At 39.9% G+C, this 25,243-nt stretch overlaps 2 protein-coding genes across 2 annotated transcripts in view; one reads left to right on the top strand and one right to left on the bottom strand.

Annotated features, from left to right (window-relative positions):
* Stx8 (syntaxin 8) overlaps positions 1-8,678 on the bottom strand; it is a 259,053-nt gene extending 250,375 nt beyond the window's left edge. The window contains exons 1-3 of the mRNA XM_026390528.2: positions 8,614-8,678; positions 3,036-3,135; positions 699-793 (exon numbers count right to left, since the gene is read on the bottom strand). Coding sequence (XP_026246313.1) covers positions 699-793; positions 3,036-3,135; positions 8,614-8,630 — 212 coding nt within the window. The 5' untranslated portion in view covers positions 8,631-8,678. The remainder of the gene's footprint in view (positions 1-698; positions 794-3,035; positions 3,136-8,613) is intronic.
* Positions 8,679-9,529: 851 nt separating this feature from the next.
* The window catches only part of Cfap52 (cilia and flagella associated protein 52), a 50,281-nt gene continuing 34,567 nt past the window's right edge, over positions 9,530-25,243 (top strand). The window contains exons 1-4 of the mRNA XM_026390646.2: positions 9,530-9,599; positions 19,671-19,870; positions 20,270-20,406; positions 23,846-23,974. Coding sequence (XP_026246431.1) covers positions 9,530-9,599; positions 19,671-19,870; positions 20,270-20,406; positions 23,846-23,974 — 536 coding nt within the window. The remainder of the gene's footprint in view (positions 9,600-19,670; positions 19,871-20,269; positions 20,407-23,845; positions 23,975-25,243) is intronic.

Here is a 25,243-nt window from a genome sequence, read left to right as displayed (position 1 = left end):
AGTTCCCATTACTCTCTGTCCTCAAAACTCCCAAATTAGGGGCAGTATATGTGCCCCTGGAAAAATAATATTGCAAACAAGTCACATCTCAATAATCTATATGATTAAAAATTAAAAAAAAAAATTATGTTCTCTACTGGTACTGGCCTCTCCAGAAAGAAATGGATCATTACAAAATCTGGAAATCCCAGAAACAGAATCACAGCTTAGGACTGTCATGGACATTTTGCTGTTAGAGCAGGGGCTGGCCATCCTCAAAGCAGTGGACAGAGAGCAATACAGGGCTCTGTAAATATAACACTGACGGGGCTGGGGATGTGGCTCAAGTGGTAACGCGCTCGCCTGGCATGCGTGCGACCCGGGTTCGATCCTCAGCACCACATACAAAGATGTTGTGTCCGCTGAAAACTAAAAATATAACACTGACGGAAAGCATTAGCTTCCTGCCCTATAAAGGTCACACCCAAACAAGTTAATTCTTTTACTTTGGCAGATCTTGCCTTGCTGGCATATTTACTGTAAAACATGTAACAGATACCTAAAGCAAAAATCAAGATTTTAGGCAACAGTGTGAAAATCAGGTCCTCCTCAAGCTGTGGAAAAATCTGGGTAGCCCAGACCCAGATTCCTTCCTTTCTTAAAATAAGACTGCTTTTCCTCCCACTCTAGAAAAGAGGTGGAAATGTTTACATGGATACATCTGATGTGTTGACACAGCTCTGAGCAATAAGTCCTTCAAAAGGGCGATCTTTTCCTTCAGATTCTGCAACAAAGTTCTGATTGTCACCGTAAGCTGAAAAGAAAAGAACACATCCTAAGTATTCTAGTCCAGAGGTGTAGAATCTACTAACTTAAATAAACTTGTGGTTTTTTTTTTTTTTTTCAGATTCCATATCAATCAAGGAAGGGCTAGAAGAGATCTTTAGCCTCCCAGTGACAAACTCAGGATTCTGAGGAGTCTCAAAGTTCACCTTGTCTAGCCACCTCACCTGAGGTTCTTATCAGCCCTACAGCCTGCCCCAGTGACTACCGGGTCATACCTAAATGTGGACATTGACTAGAAATCATCAGTTTGCCCTCACGCTCAGCTGAATTCTGTCCCCTGAGCTTCTACCCATTAATCCTATTGATCTACCCTGGACCCATGCAGGAAACTGTGTTCCCAAATGTTTTCATTCAAACGTAAACATCCAACAGTTCCCTCAACCATGCTTCAAATGGCATGGCATCAAGTCCACTACCATACTGACCAGTCTGTGAACACACTGGTATATTTTCACACCATTTGAACATTTTACAGTAATCTGTTCTTTTCATACTAGAGGAATGATAACCACACAAGACTCTTTTTCCAGGACTATGTGAATTTTCTCCAATCATTCTAAAAACTCAGAGGAAATCTTTGTTTTTGACTCTAAAGCACTACATTGAAAGATGAAGCAGGGGTGGGAAGAGAGCTCTTTGGAGTTTGGAAAGGTGAAAAACAAAGCTGCTCATTTAAATGAGAACAAATTCAACCATGGATGAAATCAGAGATGAGTTTAAAAGGCAGAATACCACAGGTTTCATTCACTACCTTGTTAAAGTAGGAATTACACAAATTAGGGGAAAGCCAGTGCCCCTTTATTAGAATAGCAAGGACATAGTAGGAGGCTGGCTAAGGGATACACATTAAGTAATCCTCCAAGGTATCAGCAGCCAAGGAAAAGTGTAACCTTATTCTAAAACCTCTGGAAACCAAGGAAGAACCACCCACAATACTTATAGGGGAATGCCAAGGAATGAAGGGTTCTCATTTAAAGAGTAAAGAGGGCTGGGGCTGGGGCTCAGCGGTAGAGCGCTCGTCTTGCATGTGTGAGACCCTGGGTTCGATCCTCAGCACCACATAAAAATAAATAAGTGAAATAAAGGTATTGTGTCCAACTAAAACTAAAAATTAAATATTAGAAATAAAGAGTAAAGAGCAACACACAAAAAAAGCACAACAAACTGAGCACAATGGCTTGCACCTGAGGGATGCTGAGGCCAAAGGATCACTTGACCCAGGAATTTGAGACAAGCCTGCACAACATAGCAAGACCTTGTCTCAAAACATACGCACATACCCTCACAACAAACACAACCACATCTCTGAAGACTCTACAGAATTAAAGATTAAAAGCATTCAAGAGATGAAAGATTATATAGCCATATGTCTCTAAACTGGGTACAATGGCACATGCCTATAATCCCAGCATCTTGGGAGGCTGAGCAGGAGGATCATGAGTTCAAAGCCAGCCTCAACAACTTAGGGAGGCACTAAGCAACTCAGGGAGACCTCGTCTCTAAATAAAATACAAAAAAGGGCTGGTGATATGACTCAGTGGTTGAGTGTCCCTAAGTTCAATCCCCAGTACCAAAAAATAAAAATTAAAAAAAAAAATTCCATTAACAATACCAACAAAATCTAAAAAATATACAACTCAGTGCCTGTCATATAAATAAAGGAAACATTATTGTAAAAATGTAAATCTTCCTCAGTTTAATCTATAAACATGTTACATATCTATTCAAAATCCCATGGAATTATTTTATTGGAAAGGCAGTGGTAATTGAGAAAAAGCACAAAAATTTTTTAAATGATGTGTCACAAAATTACTTTGAGAGAAGGAGAAATGAAGGAGAATAAGAAAAGTCATGACTATGTGTAATAAAGGATATGAAGTCATTATTAAAAACAAAACAAAACAAAAAAAAACCCTGAGTATGATGCTGGCAGTTACCAACTGCATCAATAGTACAAAGAACAGAAGGCCCAGGAACACTGCAGGTGTGTAAAAGTTCAGCGAGAGAAATAAGAAATATTTCATATTTTGGAGAAGATTCATAATTTAGCAGGTGGAGAAAAAAGTCTGCAACATAGTAAAACAAATTTCAAAGATTTACACACACATACACACACACACACACACACACACACAGCTTCAGATATAGGAAGGTTTTCACGCATCAAAGCTCAAACAAATCACTTTATACTAATTCTCTCCTGGTGTTACCTTGGATGTCTTTTCACCTCTTCTTTCATACTGATTTCGTTGTTGAATTTTCTCAGCAATTTCTTGGGCAATTTGGCAGGTAGAATCGTATGTGGAGAACCTGTATTGAAGTCATACAAAAAGGAAAATGCTTAAGGTTCTTTAAAAGAAACTTCTACAATGTCCAAGTTGAGTTTTTAATTCTAGTCACAAGTTCAAACAGGAAGGGAAGATAATAAACAGGACCTGTAAGAATAACATATATTCAATGGTACTTACAATGCACCAGGCATCATTCTGAATGCTTCATTTGTAAAAACTCACTCGATTCACACAATCACATTGGGTACCCGCATTGCATACAATTACCACATCCATTTACACACAAGAAAAAGGCACAAAGAGGTACAAGGACTTGCTCACGTGGGAATGAGAGCTGCAAACCAAGATTCTCTGGTTCCAGAGGCTCAGCTCTTAAACCAGCTCATTCTTCAGATGATTGAGCATTTGAAGACATTCATTTGTAAAACACAACAAACATTTCTAGTATATCCTGTGCTGTACTAAGCACTGTTCCACGCACTATGAATGAACAGTAGAGCTGAAAACAAAATTCCTGCTTTCAAGGCATGTACAGTCCAGAGAGGGAGAATGGTAAAAATACATACACACATATACACATAGTATGTCAGATGATGACATGTGCTAAGAAGAAAAAGAAAGCAGAATGAAGGGACATACAGATGGTCAGGTGCCACTTTAGACCAGGTGACCGTAGGCAAGGTGAGAAGCTAGCCATGGAGATCTGCTTGAGGAAGAGCTCCACTGTCCAGGAACAGCATGTACTATATATCCTGCAACAACACTCTGGTAACATGGGACACATGTCCACTTGACATCTCAGCCTGCCAGAATTCTCTCAAAACATTTACTGACCTACCTGCTATTTGACAGTGTTGGGATTCACAGTGAACTCCCAATAGCCCCTGGTTTTCTCCCTCTATTATAGTACTTCTACTTTCTGTTTTGCAAAAAATAAGCATGCATATACATTTCATTTTCCCTACTTCACTTTCTGTTTCTAAAAGCAGACTGTGGTGTACTTATATGACAAATGTTATTTTCCAGTACTGGCCACTACAAAATATTGAAGACTGCTATTGGCCCTAACGTCACAATTTTGCTTAAGAATCAGTCTATTTCTTAAAAATCTCCCAACTCCCACATATCACCTTACATGGCAGGAACCTGATAAGTAATTTTTTTGAATGAAGAAAGATGCTCCAATTGCTTCCCTTAAGAGTCTCACCATGGTGATTATAGCAATAGCTAACAGCTAAGTACCTGATCAGAGCCAGGTCCTATTCTGAGAACTTTATGTTCTCAATTTCATAAGGATCCTAGGAGGCAGGATCCCCAGTCACTAACCGTAAAGTATCATCATTCATATATATATGTAACTTATATGTATTAAGATGTATATGTGTATGAAAAAAGAGCAAGTGATATAAGATAACATATAATTAATAGGGAAAATTGGGTCCTGGTCTCAGCTTTACCACATTTTACCTGGTTTCTTCCATATTACCATCTATGACAAGAGGAGCTTAGATCTGGTTCTGTGGTCCCAGACCAAACATGTCAAACTCCATAACAAAATCCTGCCAAATGTAAGGTTTAAATGAAGCATTTCAAGAGCTGGAAGATGGGAGAAATTACTGTTGACTGAAACACTCAGACAGGCTGGGCCACAGGAGGACACAATGGGCTGACTTCAAGGTTAATGCAGGCCTCTTGTTCAGACAGGAGTGAGGAACACATTCTAGACATGGTAAAAAGGACATGGAGCAAGCAAACATCAAAGTGAAGCCAGATTTAAAATTAGGTAGTCAGTGTAGTCTAATATCAGTGAAATCTAAAATGGAGGCCATGCTGATAATGATTCCAGATTGGGAGATAGCCCATCCCAAAGAAGTGTTAATGAAGTCCTTCCTGCCCAGATTACTTGTTTGGTCCACCTGTGTCCCAACCCTTCCCCCTTACATTCCATCACCAAAACTATAAAAAGGGGAGACAACCCAACTTCCATGGATTCCACCTCTTGGGTCCCCTTCTTCCTCCGGGAGAAGTCTTTTCTGCTGTCCTTTAATAAACTTCTAATTTCTACTCTGACCTTGCCTCGGCGTGCTTCTTTGGTGTTATTCTTCAACATTGGGGAAGCAAGGACTCGACACCGGTCAACATCGGTAACAAAAGGAAGAAAACACGCACATTTGGCCAAGTAGTGGCCCTAGGAGAGTACAATGTAAAACAGTAGAGATAAGAAATTAAGTTTCTGGGGCTGGAGATGTGGCTCAAGCGGTAGCGTGCTCGCCTGGCATGCGTGCGGCCGGGGTTCGATCCTCAGCACCACATACCAACAAAGATGTTGTGTCCGCCAAATACTAAAAAATAAATATTAAAAAAATTCTCTCTCTCTCTCTCTCCTCTCTCACTCTCTCTTTAAAAAAAAAAAAAAGAAAGAAATTAAGTTTCTGCAGAACTGGAACACCAATCTAATAAGTTTTGACTTACAAGGGGATTTTAGATCCATAGGGGACACTTTTACACATAAAGAGAGGCCTTAAAGATATGTGAAATGTTGAAGGTCACAAAGGTAGGACAAACTCCCAGGTGTCTTGCCCTCAATCCTCATATTCTCAAGTTAGCCCCCCAAAAGCAGCGGTTCCTGAAACTTTGCTACACATTGGAATCACTGGGAAATCTTCAAAAAACAAGCAAGCAAATCAACAAAAAATAATGCCTAGCTCCCATCCCATCCACAAGCACTGATTAAATTAGTATGAGGTTTGACCTGGACATGGGGAGTTCTGAAAAGCTCCCCGGGTGATTTCAATATATAGCAAAGTTTGGGAGCCACTGAACTCTAGACAGATAATAGGCAAGCTCATCATGGTATCAAGCACACTAGTGCCTCAAGTAGTGGTTTAGGAAAATTAATCTGAATTCCATTTATATAAATAGTAATGTAAGAACATGAGAGTAGTGACAGGTGACCAGTAGATTTCTTGGGTTATTCAATTCTATATCCAATTACCAATATGTACAATCTGCAGGGTATTGAGCTACATAGGGCTGGACTACAGCAGAAATAGTCCGGGGCAGTGGAGGTGGAGGGGAGGCAGATACATTTTAAAAAAAAAAGAAAGAAAAAAAGAAAAGAAAAACAATGGAGACTGTTTTGAGGAGTGAATGTAAAAAAAGTAAATGACTAGTTTTCAGGCCCAAGTGAATAAGAGGAAGGTGATACCACAACATAGGCTAAGAAACTGAAAACGGAAGCATAAAAGAAATTTCCAGACTATGAGCCAGTCCTCATTTTTATCAAACACTGAATATACAGTTAAATTAATATACTTATGAGAGTTACTTTAAAATATATCTAGAAAAGAAAAAATGATGTGGAGGCTAGAGATCAAACAAGGACAGATATTGATAATTATAGTAATCTGATGATGAGTATGAAGGGGTCCATTACAATATTTTATTTCATGTATCTTTTACCTTCCATGACGATTTTAAAAACACAAACAAAAAAATCCACAGCATACTATCAATATTAAAAAAGTCCAACCTCAGAATATAAAATTATTAAGGTTTAAATAATTTTTCCATAAATATTGTGTCATCAACAAATAAGCTGCTCTAACAATAAGACTAAAAGCTTCAGCAAGAACCTGTTCAGAGACAGTAATCATTTGCTACTTATATTACAGAGCTTATCACTTGCTTTGATAGGGCATTAAAATAGTACGGGCTATGTTCCATTTCTAAATATTAGAACACAACTCAGGAGAAAGGAAGTCATCAATGGTCAATGACATTCAGTAGAACAAAGGTAAAGTTATAGTAGGATCTGGTTTTCTGGGGTGGGGGCAAGGGTCTCCTTATCTCTTGAGTTCTAAAAGTTGGCTCCACTAGGTGGAAAGCAATCTAGCAAGATAGATCAAGGGCCTTAAAAATATTTGTATCTTGAACCCAATGCTTCTACTTCTGTAAAGGGAACCCAAAGGAAAAAAAAAAAAAGGGATAGATTTGCAATAGAAAACTACAACAAACAAGACCAAAAACCTAAAATAAATAATGATCATTCATATCATTGATATGCACCATAAAAATCATATTTTCAGACCCTGCACTGATGGTGCATGCCTATAATCCCAGACAGGAAGCAGGCTGTGGCAGGAGGATCACAAGGTCAAGGCCAGCTTAGACAATTTACAAAAAAGCTTGGTGATGGTGCTGGGGCTGTAGCTCAATGGCAGAGTACTGTCTAGCATGTGTGAGGCACTGGGTAAAATAAACAAATAAAGGCATGCTATCTACTACTACAAAAATTTTTTTTTAATATTTGGTGACATGGAGAAATTTCCTTGTTTTGTAAAGCATATGTTTGTGTGTGTGTGTGTGTGTGTGTGTGTGTGTACAAAGGTTAGAGTAATAAATTCAATGTAAAATATCAATGACAGCTATTTTCACATAATAGAGCTTAAGCTCTAACCTTTGTACACACACACACAGACATGCTTTACAAATTTTAATTACAAATTTTAATTTTCTTCTCTGCAAATATTTAATCTCCAAATTTTCTACCAGAGGTATACACAATTGTTAAAATTAGGTGGAAAAGGTAGAGTTCAATTCAGCAATTGATCTAGATAATCTACATTCCAGGTAAATCCGACTTTGACCTTGGAATCCATTCTCCTGCTACACACACTGCGTGAATCTTAATAATAATACATATGAGAATCACCAGCATAAGATACACTCCAACAAGAACTTTAAAGAGCTACAATGTTATAAATTACCAAAGAGAAAGATCAAGTCTGTTAAGTTTATCAATTTGTTTCTTGGGATCACAATTTGTATCTTTCATCCTTCAGTCCTCAGGACTGAGTGGCTGAAAAAAAAAATTATCCTTATTAGTTGTTGTTTTTCTGCAGAAGTAGCTGCTGACGAAAGTCTTCATGACACGAGGGGCAGGGTAAAATGCCTTATCACAAGAGCATCATTTCCCTCGCAGATTCCTACAAGTTTTTGAAGGGCCCACAAGATCTACCTCTGGCTAGTTATTAGCTAGCTGGTGACTATGGATTATAAACTTTGGTTTCTCCACTATGGAGTTCAGCGCATGGGCTGACATTCCACAAAAAAAGAAAAAGAAAAAAGATTATTGCTATCTCACTTTTGGAGGAGTCCAGAGAAGTCTGCGCCAGTCAGCCCCACGACCAGGATGGGCGGGAAATCCCTGCAGCGAGATGCTGCCCAAAAGGGCTGGAGAAATACTCTTAAGATTCGGCTCAGGTCCTCAGCATCCCAGAAGTCTACCCCATATCCTTCCAGGGCCACCCATGTAAGGACCAAGGGTGGCGCGGGATGCAGCTAAGTCCCCCTCAGAAGGGGAAGGGTCCTCCTCGCTGCTACTCTTCACCCGGACAGGCCTCCCAGCCTCAATGCTGAACAACTGCCTCGCTCGCTGGAAGCCGGGCCTCCTCCTAGGTCCCTCAGAGCACTGCCGCCCTCACCCGGGGCTCACCAGGGGTCCGGTGCCATCGTGACGCCTCCGCTCGCAGCTCGGACACTTCCTGCTCGCTGCAGCTGACTACGGCGGCTCGTAGGGCTCACTCTCCGCGGTTCCGCCGGTGCGCGACCGCCTGGAGCTTGCAAGTGAATTCGTCCACTAGCAGCTCAGACTATAAGGGGGCGGGGGGGCGGGGGGGCGGTGAGAAAAGCATTCCCTGTGAGGACAGTAGGTTGGAGCAATCTTTTTTCCACTAAAAGACACGAACTACTTGACGCAATTAAAGTTGTTGTTGAGCTGAATCTAAGCATTTCCCCGTCCAGAAGGTGAAAGCGCTTCAAGCCTGCTGTTCCTGAAGTTTTTATCCTGCTTTCAAAACAAAACAAAACTGGACCGTGGCGATAGGGGTACACTGTATATATTTACTAAAACCCACGTTAGGTGAATTTTATGATATGTAAGTTTTACCTTCAAATAAACTTTCACGAAAATCTTTTTAAGAATTGTTTTAACTTGCTTCAAACTAGGAGCCCAATGCAGTATCAGTTGCATACTATTTTATTGCATAAGTCTACTCATCAGATGCAAAAATACTCTATATTTAAGTATTTTTTTAAATGCCATTAGGTGCTTAATTATATAGTTATCCAAAAGGTCACAGGCTTTTTTACAAGGAAATGGGAGGAATTCGTTCCGTGCAGTTAGTGCTCACCCCAGCTCCCAGCTCCCAAATTTCCAGAGAATAGAAAGAAAAAGGAAGCCCTCCGTATATTTGCAAGATTGCAAATAAAACTCAGAATTCTGATTTCTTTTTTTTTGAGTTTCTGCGCCGGCGTGGACCTGGCGCGCATGCGCGCACTCGTTACCATAACGACCAGGAGACGCTGTACCCGCTGGGGCTGAAAAAAGACTGAGCGCGGTTTCTCCAGTGATGAACAAGGAAATTTCGCCAGAGGCCGAGGTGGGAGAGCTGGAGCTTGATGCTGTCATCGGCTTCAATGGTGAGACTTGGAGCCTCCACGGGGAAGGCGGGTTAGGAATCCCGAGGTCGTGCAGTGCCAACCGGGATGGCGAGACCCTGGACGGCACCTGAAAGGCAGTCGGGACAGTAGCAAGCTCGCGGGAGCCAGTAGCTTCGCTCGCCCAAGGGTTCTGGAGAGTCAGTTCCTCATCCCGAGCCTCAGAGAGTGGGATGGTTTTTCAACTGCTCAAATAAGCGCCAGCACCTAAAAGGGACCAAATGTGTCCTCACTGGACCCCGATGAATGAGTAAGTGTCGGTGAGGGGATTCTCAAGGGTGAAGATTTCAAACCAAAATAGAAGGTGAATGGGACGCCAGGGGGAGTGAGAGGAAAGATGTTTTTGATCAGGGGAGAAGCCTGGCCACTGGTCTTACATCTTATTTGTGATTGCTTCTTCTTGTGCACTTAATTAAAGAGGTGTAATCCCAGCGGCAAGAGAAGGCTGAGACAAAAGGATGGCAAGTTCAAGGCCACTCTATACAACTTAGTAAGACCTTGTCTCAAAATAAAAAATAAAAAGGGCTGGAGATGGTTCAGTGGTTGAGCACCCCTGGGTGCAATCCCCAGAACACTTTCCCCTCCCACCAAGAGGAAAGATGCCGTGTGTTTTGGTTTTTTTTTTTTTTATTTGTGTTGTTGTGGTTTGTCTGGGGGATGGGAGAAAACAATTGAATTTTAGAAAAAGCAAACTTTTTAAAAAGTGTTGTGATGTCTGAAAATTTTAAAATTATAATCATGTAGATGCAGAATAATCGCTGGCAAGTTTTAAGCATATTCTAGGACATACCCCTTGAGTGTTTTACTTTAACAGTCTCTGACAGAAAGCAACACTTCATACATCTAGGATGTTAACCATCTTTAGAACTTGGAACTGGTTATGAGATCACTGGTGTAGGGATCAAGTGGCCTCCCATGAGTTGCAAAGGCTCCCTGGTGAGCCGCATACAGCCACACAGAGCTAAGCAAGTGAATTCATGCTATTTGGTAGAACTCTAGGAGCAGATACATGGTAAGTTTCATCCCGTCTTCCATGGTAGCTACTAATTCTCTTAGTATTTCAGAATGGTCAAGTTAATGGAATTGTTTTCATCTTGTTGTTTTTTGTGATCATTTATATTTTTTCATATAGTCAATCATACTTTTATTTAGAATCATAATATGCCACATAGTACACTATGGGCTGAGAATAGAGATAAATCCATAGTCATGATTAAGAAGAAGAGTTTAGAAAACTGGAAAAATATATGAACTATGAAACTCAAAGAAAAAAATCAGTCATCATACATTTCCCAAAGAAGAAAAAGTGTAGAGTATGGGGCCTGTTTGAGAATTGGCAATAGCTTCAGTATCAGGGACTGGCAGGATCCCCCAGGAAAGAGAACCTAGGGTTAGATGCCAGAGGGCTTAAATGCCAGATAATTAAGTTTGGATGTCACACAGATGCAAATCTGTAGCAAACTAAGACCACTTTTATCATGAACTAGAACTCATGGTAGTGGTACCTAGTTAAACTTGAAATTGAACTTGAGGGCTGGGGTTGTGGCTCAGCAGTAGAGTGCTCGCCTAGCACATGTGAGGCCCTGGGCTCAATCCTTAGCACCACATAAAAATAAACAAATAAAATAAATGTATTGTGTCCAACTACAACTAAAAAAATAAATATTAAAAAAAGTTGAACTTGAAAAAAAAAGAAGGTGAAAATATGTAATTGTACTTGACTCTTCTAGGTATAATATTTTGACAAGAATTTTTTTACATAAGCTGTTTGGTTTGGGTATAAGATGTCCCCTGAAAGCTCTTATGTTAATGCAGGAATGTTCAGAGGTGACATGATTGGATAAAGAGAGCTATAATCTAATCAGACCATTGTATACTGGATGGTAAACTGCTAGGCAGGTGGTACATGGCTAGAGTAGATAGGTCACTGAGGGGGTGCCTTGGAAGGGTGTATCTTCCTGTGGCTCCATCCCTCTCTCTGCTTCCTGGCCAGCCATGATGGCTACACTGTTCCTACACCACACCCTTCAGCCATGATGTCCTGCCTCACTTGGGCCCAGAACAATGGACTTGACCCAGAGCATGGACTGAACCTCGGACACATGAGTCAAAATAAATTCTCTTCCTCTAAGTTATTCTTGTTGAGTATTTTGGTCACAGAAACAAAAAGATGACTAACACATATGCAAACCAAATAAAGCTGGGCTGTGTATGAAAACATTTTATAAAGTTATTAAGAATTTGGTCACTTTTACCAATTGACTGAGATAAATAATTTTTCTGTGATGCCAAGAGCTCCTATAAACTTAAAATAGTAGCAACAACAAAAATGGATCAGTAGTCTGCAAACTAAACCTTGTGGGCCACTGTCTGTTGTGTACATAAAGTTTTATTGGAATGAGCATTTGTTCATGCGTTGTCTGTGGCTGCTTTTACACTACACAGGCTCTGGCTGCCACCTGTAAAATTGAGAATGGGCAAAGAAACCTAAGAAATATAAATTACTATTTACCCAGAAAATTTAAAACGCTATTAAAACAATGACATCGTTACTTCTCAAATTGTCAAAGACTGAAAATATGAATAATAGATGAAAATCAGAAAAAAAATGAGATATTATCTATGTGGAATAACAAGGAAAGATATCAAAGATATATTGTGTGCAAGATCCTATTTACCAGGGCTGGGGATGTGGCTCAAGCGGTAGCGCGCTCGCCTGGCATGCGTGCGGCCCGGGTTCGATCCTCAGCACCACATACCAACAAAGATGTTGTGTCCGCTGAGAACTAAAAAATAAATATTAAAAATTCTCTCTCTCTCTCTCTCTCTCTCTCTCTCTCTCTCTCTCTCTCTCTCTCCTCTCTCACTCTCTCTTAAAAAAAAAAAAAAAAGATCCTATTTACCAAATAGTATATGAGCCAATTATAGTTTAAAGTGTGTGTGGCGGGGGGTGTAGGTGTGTGTGTGTGTGTGTGTTAGAGAGGGTGGGCGAGAAGCAGTATGTATGTGACCCTGGGAGAGGAAAGCACAGTACATTCATTGAGGTGGACACGTGTAGTTTTGCCTACTCCGTCTCTGAGTATCATTTCTATTCAAGGGGAACCCCAAGGCAGGTAGTTCTTTTGCGTTGTTTGTTTTAAATTGGGGATTGAACCAAGGCTTTGCCTATGCTGTGGAAGCACTCTACCACTGAGCTACATTCCCAGTCCTTTTGATGTTTTTTAAATTGTGAAAAGAGTCTCACTAAGTTGCCCAGGCTGGTCTCAAACTTGTGATCCTCCTGCCTCCGTCTCCTGAGCTGCTTGGGATTACAGGTGTGCACAAACCACTGTACCCAGCAGTCTTTTGTTCTTGATGAGAGCCTAAGAAGCAGATATTCCTGTTGAGAATAACCAATTTAGAAAGATGGTCTATAGCAAGCTAAGTCAATCAGGTTTGCCCACTCAGAACTTCCCCTCTCCATGTAGTAATGGAGAGGAGCAGAGTGCTGCAGGAGTCAAGTGTTACATTGAATTTTGAGCAATGTGGAATGTGTGAGTTCCTTAGTTGATGTTGCTTGGTCCTGCTTTCTCATAGTCCTGCCCATTTTCAATTCTGTGAGCTTTTTATATTTCTCCCATGAAATTTTTTTCTTTTTCTTTCTTTTTTTTTTTTTTTTTTTTGCTGCAGTAAGCCAGAGTTGACTCTTCTTAATTATAACCAAGAGTCCTAACTGTTAAGTGCAAAAAATATATATAATTATGAAGACATATACACCTACATGTTAAGGTCATTTCTGGGCAGGTTATATACCTAAGAGCAGAATAGCTAGTCCTGGGCATGTACATATTCAACCATGATCAATATTAACACAGTTTTCCAGAGCAACTCTACCAATTTACTCTCCCATCAAGCAGTTGTGTAAGTGTTGCCTTTGTTTCACACCATCACCAATGCCTGTTACTGTCAGACTCTTTAATTGTAGCCATTATAGTGGATATGACATAGTATTTTGGATAAAATTTGTATTTCTCTGCTTATTTGCAAAGTTGAATATATATTCATATGTTTACACGGTATTTAATTTCCTTCACCATAAAATGTCCATTCATATTCTTTGTTCATTTTTCTGTTGAGAAGTTTGTGTTTTTCTTATTAATTTGTAGGGATTCTTTACATATGATGGCAATAATCCTTTGTCTATTGTATATATTACAAATATCTTCTCCTGGTCTGAGTTTTTCTTTTCATCTTGTCTTCTGTAATTAGAAACTTTTTTTTTTTTAAGAGAGAGTGAGAGAGGAGAGAGAGAGAGAGAGAGAATTTTTAATATTTATTTTTTAGTTCTCGGCAGACACAACATCTTTGTTGGTATGTGGTGCTGAGGATCAAACCCAGGCCGCATGCATGCCAGGCGAGCACGCTACCGCTTGAGCCACATCCCCAGCCCTGTAATTAGAAATTTTTAACATGACTGGATAAATATATCAACCTTTTCTGTTATGTTTGCTGTTTTTTGTACATGGTTAAAAAGTCATGTCTTACATCTGTGTAAACATTAAGTCTTATTTTCATACTTATGTCTTTGATCCACCCGGAAGGTATTATTTGTATATAGTGTGAGATAGGGATCTAATTTTACTTTTTCCATATGGATGGCCATATAATTGTTTATAAGGAACCTGCATTTAGAAAAATAATAATATATTTTGGGTAGGAATAGAGAAATAGATTGCCCAGAAAGACACAAACCTTGATTTTGTTTTTTGTTGTTGTTGTTGTTTGTTTTTTTGTTTGTTTGTTTGTTTGTTTTTAAAGAGAGAGGGAGAAAGGGAGAAAGAGAGAGAGAATTTTTAATATTTATTTTTTAGTTATTGGCAGACACAACATCTTTGTATGTGGTGCTGAGGATCAAACCTGGGCCGCACGCATGCCAGGCGAGCGCGCTACTGCTTGAGCCACATCCCCAGCCCATTGATTTTGTTTTTTGTTGTTGTTATTGTTTTGGTACTGGGGATTGAATCTAGGGCACTTAACCACTGAGCCACATCCTCAGTCCTTTTTATTTTTTATTTAGAGTCAGAGTCTCCCTTAGTTGGTTAGGTCCTCGCTAAGTTGCCGAGGCTGACTTTGAACTCATGATCCTCTTGTCTCAGCCTCACGAGTTGTTGGGATTACAGGTGGGCACCACCATGCCTAGCCAAACCTTAGTTTTATAAGTACTTACTTCACTAAAAAAAAAAAAAAAAAAAAAGAAGAAGAATACTCACAATTAAAATGAAAGGAATCATTTATTCAAGAACTACATTTGAGCTGGGCACAGTACCCACCCCCACCCCCTGTAATCCCAGCAGCACAGGAAGCTGAGGCAGGAGGATCCCAAGTTCACATACAGCTTCAGCAAATTAATGAGATTGTAGGTAACTTAGCGAGACCCTGTCTCAAAATAAAAAAAATAAAAAGGCCTGGGGATGTGGCTCAGTTGTTAAGTACTCCTGGGTTCCATTCCCCATACCATAAACCAAACAAAAAACTACATTTAGTCATTTGAACAACAACACCAACAACAAATCCATTTAGCTATGAGAACATGCAGTGCACCAAAATGAATCCAGGAAGAGTTAATAGGAAAGAGGACTCATTTGAAAATCAGAATGCTGGAGGACATTGTTAAGTGAAGTCAGTAGGCCACAGGAAAACAAAAACACCCGTTCTCACTTACATGCAGACTAAAAAGTTTCTTCCAAAGAAGTAGAAAATAGAATAGCAGTTATCAGGGTCCAGGAAGGTGTGGGGCAGAAGGGAAGGAGAGAGGATGGCTGGCAGGTGCAGGGGTGAAGCTTCATAGAAGGAGCAGTTCCTCAGGTTCTCTGTGTAGCACATTGTGGTGGCTATGGTTGGCAACTGGTAATTGAATATTTCAAAATAGCTAGTAGAGGGGCCGTAGTTGTGGCTCAATGGTAGATCACTTGCCTTGCATGCATGAGGTACGAGGTTGGATCCCTAGTACCACAAAAACAAAAATAAATAAAGTAAGGGTATTGTGTATTATCGAAAACTGAAAACAAAATTTTAAATTAATAATAAAAAAAGCTAATAGGATTTTGAACATTCCCAGTACAAAGAAATAATATACATCTAACATGATAGATAAGCCAGTTTCCCTGATCTGACCATTATACATTGTGTACACGTATTGAAATATCATGCTGAGTCCCCATAAATATGTACAATTGCTATGTATCAATTGAAAAATTTTTAAAAGCCCAGAAGACTATATTAATAAATATTTGTGGCTCTTTTGATGGGGAAGGAAGTAGCAGCAACAACAAAGATTTTTAAATAATGAGTAATAAATGTAACAAGAAATATTGTGAGACCCAGATGAAGAGAAATTGAAATGCTACTGGGATACATGAAAGGAGACTTCAAAGAGAAACATAACTTTTTTAAAAAACAAAGGGTATGTGTGTGGGTACATGTATAATTATTATTGTTATGAAATCATTTTTCTTAAATTACTCTTTACATTTAGTATCATGTTATTAAAACTACAATCATTATTTTACCTACTTAAGCTAACTTTAAAGTTTTTATTCTAGAATAGCCAAAAAAAATTTTTTTGGTCTAAAATGAGTGACAAGCTATTTCCTGTTAAAATGTATTTCAAAGGTTTGTCATTGTCGAGATGGTTCTTGGTAAATATTTGGAGGGTGGGAGATGCCTGAAGAAAGAAATCTCAGGCTGGGATTGTGGCTCAGTGGTAGAGCACTTGCCTAGCATGTGTGAGGCACTGGATTCAATCCTCAGCACTGCATAAAAATAAACAAAGTAAAGGCACTAGGTCCATTTACAACTAAAAAAAGTAATACTAATAATAAAAAAGAGGTTTCACTGTGAAAGTACCCAAATGTCCTCAGAACACTCTATGATCACTCACAATTGAAACAGAATTTAATTTTTTTGTTTGTTTTTGAAGTGTAATAGGTGAATAAAAGTATATAAATTTAAGAAGAACAACATGATGTTTTGACATATGTGTGCATCATGAAGTGATTCCCATAATCAAGCTAGTTAACATATCCATGTCATGTAGTTGCTGTTTTTTATTTGGGGATTAAGAACTCTGAAGACCAACTCTCAGCAAATAAGCAATGCAGTGTCATTAACTGTAGTCCCCAGGCTGTACATTAGGTCTCCAGAACTTATTCATCTCATGTAACTGAACCTCTGTATCCTTTGACAAATATCTTCCCTTTCCCCCCGTTTTCCAATCTCTGCTTCTATGAGTTCAGCTTTTTTAGGTTCCAAAAATAAGGGAGATTATTTAATGTGTATCTCTCTGGTCTGGCTTATTTCACTTAGCATCATGTTCTCTGGGGTCATTTAAAATACTGGACTATGGACCTGACTAGCCAGTTATCAGTAGACATACAAATGGCCCACAGGCAGAGAGGTGCTCAACACCACTAATCATCAGGGAAATGCAGATCAAAACCACAGGGGGTGGGGGCTGGGGTTGGGGCTCAGTGGTAGGGCACTTGCTGAGTATGTGTGAGGCACTGGGTTTGATTCTCAGCACCACACATAAATAAATGAATAAAATAACGGTCCATCAACATCTAAAAAAAAATTAAAAACCACAGGGAGGTGTCACCTCACATCTGTTAGAATAGCTATTAACGAAGGCAAAAGACACCAAGTGTTGAGGACGTGGAGAAAAGAGAACCTTTGTACGCTGTTGGGAATGTAAATAGCAACAGCCATTATGGAAAAGAGAGTAGAGGCAGTGTGGAGATTCCTTGGAAACCTGGGAATGGAACCACCTGTAAGATCAGGCAAGGCGGGCAGCGACCAAAGGAGGCAGATTCAAAAAGGCCACGGAAGGAGGCTTTATTTGAGATATCACTCTCTGGTGGAACTGGATCAGACCAACAGGGTGGACAGGGAAGGGTCTGAGGAGAAACCGCGTGGGAGCTGGACTGGACTGGGATTTTATGGGGCTTAGGCAGGAAGGGAAGGGCTTGGGACAGGAAAAGGTGTTTTACAGGAATAGGTGTTTTTAGAGTCCCTTGTCCCACTGGAGTTGGTTCTGGGAGCTGGCCAGGATTGGCCAGGGGGTCCTGATGATTGACAGGCCTGATGATTGTTAGTCCAGAGATCCCGCTGATTGATAGGCGTTTCTGTTGGTGCCTGATTGATGTTTCTTTCCTGCGCGGCTGCTTTGTCCTAAGTCACCTCCACCGACCTGACACCACCATTTGACCCAGCTGTCCCTCTCCTTGGTCTATACCCCAAAGACTTAAAAACAGCATTGCACAGGGACACAGCCACATCAATGTTTATAGCAGCACAATTCACAATAACTAAACTGTGGAGCCAACCTAGATGCCCTTCAATAGATGAATGGATAAAAAAAATGTGGTATACATACACAATGGAATTGTACTCAGCAATAAAAGAGAATAAAATCATGACATTTGCAGATAAATGGATGGCACTGGAGAAGATAATGCTAAGTGAAGTTAGCCAATCCCAAAAAACAAATGCCTAATGTTTTCTCTGATATAAAGAGGCTGATTCACAGGGGGGTTGGGAGGGGGAGCATGGGAGGAATAGATGAACTCTAGATAGGGCAGAGGGGTGGGAGGGAAATGGAGGGGGCAGGGGGTTAGCAAGGATGGTGGAATGTGATAGATATTATCATCCAAAGTACATGTATGAAGGCATGAATTGGTATCAACATACTTTATATATAACCAAAGATATGAAAAATTGTGCTGTATATGTGTAATAAGAATTGTAATACATTCTGTTGTTATTTATTTTTTTAAAAATCAATAAAAAAAGAAAAGAGCATAGAGGGTTGTCAAAAAATTAAAAATAGAACTACCATATGATCCAGCAATTCCACTTCTGTGGATATTCAAAGGAAATAAAATAACTTTTTTTTTTTTTTTGGTACAGGGGATTAAACCCATTGAACCCAAGGGCACTTAACCACTGAACCACATCACCAGCCCTTTTTTATATTTTTATTTACAGACAGGGTCTCCCTGAGTTGCTTAGGGCCTTGCTAAATTGCTGAGGCTGACTTTAAATTCGCAATCCTCCTGCCTCGGCCTCACAAGCTGCTGGGATTTCAGGTGTGTGCCACTGTGCCCAACTGAAATCAGTATCTTGATAAAATATCTGCACCCCCATGTTCACTGTAGCATTATTTGCAGTGACCAAGATATGGACCCAGCCTAAGTGTCTATCAACAGATGAACAAATAAAGAAAATGAAAATACACACACACACACACACACACACACACACATTTAATTATTGTTCAGTCTTTAAAAAGAAGAAATCATGCCATGTGCAAAAACATAGATGAACCTGGAAGGCATTATGCTAAGTGACATCAACCAAATTTTTGTCTTTGCCAAAAGCTTATTTAAGGTATGAGATTCACATTCTTCCTATGTCTGTACTCCAACCCAAACAAACTACCTTGTTCCATGCACTTCTGCTTCTCAGTATTACAAGAATTGACCCTAAGGCCTTCCTGTCCAATATGAAGTTTCGTGATCAGCACCAGCATCCCTTGGGAGAGTATATGAAGTGCAGCTTCTCAGCTGGGCACAGTGTCTCATGCTATAATCCTAGTGATTCCGGAGGCTAAGGCAGGAAGATCACAAATTTGAGGCCAGCCTCAGCAATTTAACAAGAACTCGTCTCAACATAAAAAAATGCAAAGGGCTGGGGATGTAGCTCAGTGGTAGAGCACCTGTGGGTTCAATTTATTTTATTTTACTTCAAATTTTTTTTTAAAATGCAGAACTCCATCCTACCTTAGACCTGGAGAATCTGCATTTTAGTAAGATCCTTTTAGGATTTTATGCATATCAAAGTATGAGAAGGGATTGACTACACCAACCTTGTTTGTGGAATAAAATTACCTGTTGCCCCTCACTTATTTTCACTGAACTAAGGTTTATTCCAAAAGTGTTCTCTTTTGTACCCATTAAAAAAAAAATTAAGTACTTTTGCACCTGACTCTAATAATTCCTAATCTCTGTCTCTTAGGACACGTTCCTACTGGTCTCAAATGCCATCCTGACCAGGAGCATCTGGTGTATCCTCTGGGCTGCACAGTCCTCATTCAAGCACTAAATACTCAGGAGCAAAAATTTCTGCATGGCCATGGAAACAATGTCTCCTGTTTGACCATCTCCAAGAGTGGAAATTACATTGCCTCTGGACAGGTCACGTTCATGGGGTTCAAGGTGAACAGACTGAAAACAATCCCTGTGGTTGTACTTAGAGGCACCTCTCTAGAAATGCCACTCCCCCCAAGTCCTTGAGTCCCTTGGTCTAGGCTGCCCTGGACCTTTCCCCTCCCTCTTCCCTTTGACTTCTCTTTGAACCCATTTCTCTTCCATCTGGCTGAGAGGGAAGGAATGATGTCTTTGTGCTAGATGTCTCAGCTCAAGGCTGATAATGGATAGGAACAAAAGACCCTGCTTAAAACCGGTCCCATTCTGTTGCTCTGTGGCTTGCTGGTAAAGCATGGTCTGATTTTTTAGAGAAGTGGCATTCCTGATTATCTCTCACCAAGAGGGGTTGCAATCTCCTCAGTGGACTCTTTTAAAGCACATTCTCTGACTGAGCCTTCTTGCCCACAGGCAGATATCATTTTGTGGGATTATAAGAAAAGGGAGCTGTTGGCTCGGTTATCACTTCACAAGGGCAAAGTTGAAGCTCTGGCCTTTTCACCAAATGACCTGTACTTGGTGTCACTGGGAGGCCCGGATGACGGAAGGTAAGGAACAGAACCTATCCACACTTATTTTCTACCAGGTGTATTTCCAGAGGTTTCAAGCACCCTGTCTCCAGCGATATCATCTATTAGCCTGGCTACTAATACTTCCATTCACTTTTATGTATACAGCATTTCCTTGTTTGAGCTTCATGGCTTTGTTAAAAAGGAAGTTGGCATTTATGTGTAGTTATCTACTCACAGTTCTCTTATCTACTCACGATTCTCCCTCCTTGAATAGTCCTGAATAAGTGGTCAGGACCTTTGGTTTTGGACAACCAAAGGTCACACCATCCGTGGACCATCCCCATTTGACTGTCTTTATGGGAAACATATCCAAAAATCATCTCTAACATTCGTACCTCAGAACTGGGCACACGCCTGTAATCCCAGCAACTTGGGAGGCTGGAGGATTGCAAGTTTGAGGCCAGCCTCAGGAACTTAATGAGATCCTGTCTCAAATTTCTTTTAAAAGGGCTGGGGTATAGCTCAGAGGCAGAATGCCCCTGGATTCTCCCAGTACCAACCCTCCTCCCCCCCACCCCACCCCCACACAATTCTTACCTCCACTTAAAGCAGTTGTTCTCAACTTTGGTGCTCACTGGAATCACTGGGGGCGGGCGTGGGGGTGGAGATTGTAAAAATTCCATCTTTGGGGAGAAAAATGGCCCCTTCACCAAGGTTAATGTGGTGAAACTGTTATTCTCCTGGTAATTTTAAGCTTGATCTTAGGGTATCTAAAATTTGCTTGGAGAAGATTGGAGAATGTTGAGAAGCCAGTGAAAGAGTGCCCTGCTAGTAAAATACAATATGCCTACCCCTGGTTAGTCCCTGTGGTGAGGAAAATGGGGTTCTGCTGCTGAATGATTGGTTTTGGACCACCAAGGGTCACCTTGAACCTGTGGGAGGAGTCCATTCTACCCAAGTCACCTGGATTCTACACAAAGGGGGAGAAATGGAAGGAATGCTGCAAACTATAGTAGACACTCTAGAGTTTGCATTTACTTTTTATGTCTTGTAGACTATTTATGAAACATTTGTATCAATGCTGTGTTATCATGCAGCTTGCACCAAGGACAACTCGATGTATGTACACACAGACATATATATGGCTCTTTTTGCACTGAATGCATGCAAGTCCATTGTACAGATGTGCCAAAATTTATTTACTCACTATGTTGGTGCCACTGATTTATATTTAAATTTAAAATTTGTTTCTGAAAAATTGAAGCTATACCTGGCCAAGGTGTATAAAGAAACCGTGTTTGTTGTCCTTCTACTCAAAAGGACCCAAGATTCAAAAGTACGATTCCAATGTCCCTCCGTGTGTACTTGTACCACGAGATTCTTGCTTTTTCGTAGCTTTTTTGAGATATATTTCATACTATAAAATTTATCCATGGAAAGTATTTAATAGAGTGGTTTTTAGTGTATGTAAAAATATCTAAACTTTATAACCATCAGTAAAATTAATTTTAGAATATTTTCAACACCCCAAAAACCAAACCATAGCCCATTAGTGGTCATTCCCCATCTCTCCTCTCTTCTCTCAAGGCAAACACTGTTCTACTTTCTGCCTCTATAGATTTGCCTGCCTATTCTGGGCATGCCACACAAACAGAATTATAAAATATATGGCCCTTTGTGGCTGACTTCTTTCACTAAGTGTAATGTTTTCAAGGTCCATCTCTTTGTAGGATATATCAGGATACTCATTTCTTGTTGTCAAATAATATTCAAATAATACTGTGTGGATACCTCCATTTTCTTTATCCCTGCAACTGTTAGTTCAGTTCATGAATTTCTAGGTCTTTTTGTTTTGTTTGTTTTGGTGCTAAGGTTGAACACAGGGCCTATAGTGCATGCTAAGAACATGCTCTGTGACTGAGCTACACTCTCAGCCCCCATTTCCACATTTTATTTTATTTTATTTTTGTACTGGGCATTGACCCCAAGGGTGCTTTATCACTGAGTTACACCCCCTGTCCTTTTTGTTTATTTGTTTATTTTTATTTATTTCTTTATTTTTATTTTGAGACAGGGTCTCACTAAGTTGCTTAGGGTTTCACTAAGTTTCTGAGGCTGGCCTCAAAGTATGATATCAAGTCACTGAGACCCATTTCCACTTTTAAGCTATTATTATTAATGGTGCCTATGAAGATTCATGTATAATTTTTTTTTGTTTTGTTTTGGGTTTTATTTTATTTTTTTGTTTTGTTTTGTTTTTGTTTTTGAGACAATGTCTCACTAATTGCCCAGGCTGGTCTTGAACTTGCAATCCTTCTGCCTCAGCCTCCCAAGTATCTGGGATAACAGATATGCACCAATACACCCAGCACACATAAAAGATTTTGTGAGGACATATGTTTTCATTTCTCTCGGGTATGAAGTCTTCACTTGTGTTTTTATTGTTCATCATCTAGTTATCATTTTAACCGTTTAAGTGTTTACCTCTCAACTTTCTACTTTAGATGTTATTTCTCAATTTCCCACTATGAAAAAAAGAGGGGTTTATAGATTTTGCCCCACTTCCTGTTCCTCACTCCTAATGATGTTGGTGATTCCTGTAATAATACAGTCTATGTATAGATAATGAGGAAAGTATAGATAGGCCTGTTTTTACATTAACAAGGTTTGTAACATTTGCATTCGTTTGCTTTAAATGTTTTGATTCAAACATTTGACATAATACTCCTTTCCCAACAGTCTTGGTATTCTTATCCAAACACAATTCAGTTTAGGACTGAATTGTATGATTGCACCAAGAAAGAAGGAAATGTTACCCTAAAGCAATGCTTCTCAAAGTGCGGTCCCCAGATCTGCAGCATCTGCATCAACTGGGGCTTGTGAGAAAAGCAAACTTTCAGGTTCTACCTCCGACCTCCTAACTCCCACTCTGGGGAGAGGGGCCTGGCAGCCACCTGCAATAATCATTTTTAAAATTATTATTTAACTTTATAGATTTATGGGGTATGATATAATAATTTGATACATGTGTATGGTGTAGAATGATCAAATCGGGTATTTATGTGTCTTTCTGATTCTGATGCATGTTCAAGTTTGAGGACACTCTCTCAGGTCATCCACATTCCTTCTTTTCCCCCTGCTAAAACACTTCCTCAAGGAAAATTTTCACTCAAGATAAACGGAGGGTAAACCTTTATGCCTTGTGTGTTTGGAAATGTGTTTCCTTGAGCATCCCAATTTGATGAGCTCACTGGCGGCTGGCCACATCATCATTTGCCTTCAAAGGTTTTGAAGTGTTAGTATTTGTCTTCCAATACCCAGTGTGAGGGAGGAGATGTCTGGGGCTCTAGGCATTTATTTGTTCCTTTGTTAGTAACCTATTTTGCTTTTCTCTCTCTCGAGCCACTAAAATAGTTGTTTTCTTATTTTGAAAGCTGGATGTTCTCTGACATTCTTTTCTTGCTTGTTTTGGCAGCGTGGTGGTATGGAGCATAGCCAAGAGAGATGCCATTTGTGGCAGCCCTGCGGCCGGCCTCAATGTCGGGAATGCCACCACCGTGGTGTTCTCTAGGTGCCGGGATGAGATGTTCGTTACTGCTGGAAAGTATGTCTCTACAGTCCGAGTTTCAGAAGCCATACATTATGACGTTTGCTTACAGAAAAAAATGGGGTTATTCCAGTTTAGGGGAACATGTCTTTAGTTCTGGAAAAACACCTTACATTATAATTTTCATAGCTTTCATAGTCATTGAAAATCCTTTTAGCTAAAACTTAAAAGGCTTTTAGCTGAATACCATTTTAAATATGAAAATTCTGTGATTTCTAACTAGATGATTCTGCTGAGCTGCTAAACTCATCTCAAGTTCATTTATTTATTTATTTTGGTACTGGGATTTCAACCCAGGAATGCTTTACCACTAAGCTATATCTCTGGCCCTATTGATTTATTGATTTCACTTTTTCCCATTTTTTTTTATTGGTGCATGATAGTTCTACATAATGGTGGGGTTTGTTGTTACATATTCATACATGCACACAATATAACAATATAGTTTGACCAATATTATTCCATGCCTTTTATTTTTTTATTTGTAAACAAGGATCTTTTTAAGTTGCTGAAACTGGCCCCAATTGGTGATCCTCCTGCCTCAGTCTCCCAAGTCTCTGGAACTACAAGCATGCACCACCTCACCTGGCTCAGGTTCTTTTTTGTGGTTGAAAACAATCTGTGTTCACAAAGTAATTTGCACAATTGCACATATTCACTTACCGGTTGGTATTTCTCACCACCTGCTCTTGATTTAGGTCTCATGAAATGATATTTTGCAAACAAACTGTGCCAGGAATTTCAAAAGTTTGGACTCCAATTAGCCATATGACATAATTTCCAGTGGGCCAGTTTTACGCAGCTCACGGTGACCAAGTTGGACATCTGAACAGAGGTCTGCATCTAACAGAATGAATTATTTGCAGATGGACCATCAGAGCCCTGTTTAGAGTCTGGTAACCAGCATTTCAGTTTGAGGGAAGGTTAAACATGTACAACAGCATTCCTTTTTATGTCATGTACCGGTTCAAAGGTGAGAAATCTGAAGATGTAGGGTTGAAGTACACACCATTATCTCCATCTCCCTTCTGTGAAAGGTATACACAGTGGTTACTTTTCCAGCTAGAGTAAAGAATTGGTGCTGCTCTGCATCTGTCCTGTTTCCTGTGACATACTGCATACCTTTATCCCATGGCTAGTTATGAGGAAAGATTTATTGAGAGTTGTGAAACTACCTGGCCTACGTGAAAGTCAGCCCCTGCCAAAAAAAATCCTATGAGGACAGTGCTCCAAGGCAAGATCAACTGACCATGCCCTCCTCTGCCT

This window comes from Urocitellus parryii, chromosome 7, assembly GCF_045843805.1.
Source record: "Urocitellus parryii isolate mUroPar1 chromosome 7, mUroPar1.hap1, whole genome shotgun sequence".
Lineage (NCBI taxonomy): Eukaryota > Metazoa > Chordata > Mammalia > Rodentia > Sciuridae > Urocitellus > Urocitellus parryii.
The sequence above is the reverse complement of the archived record's forward strand: the minus strand, read 5'-3'. Positions and strand labels throughout refer to the sequence as shown.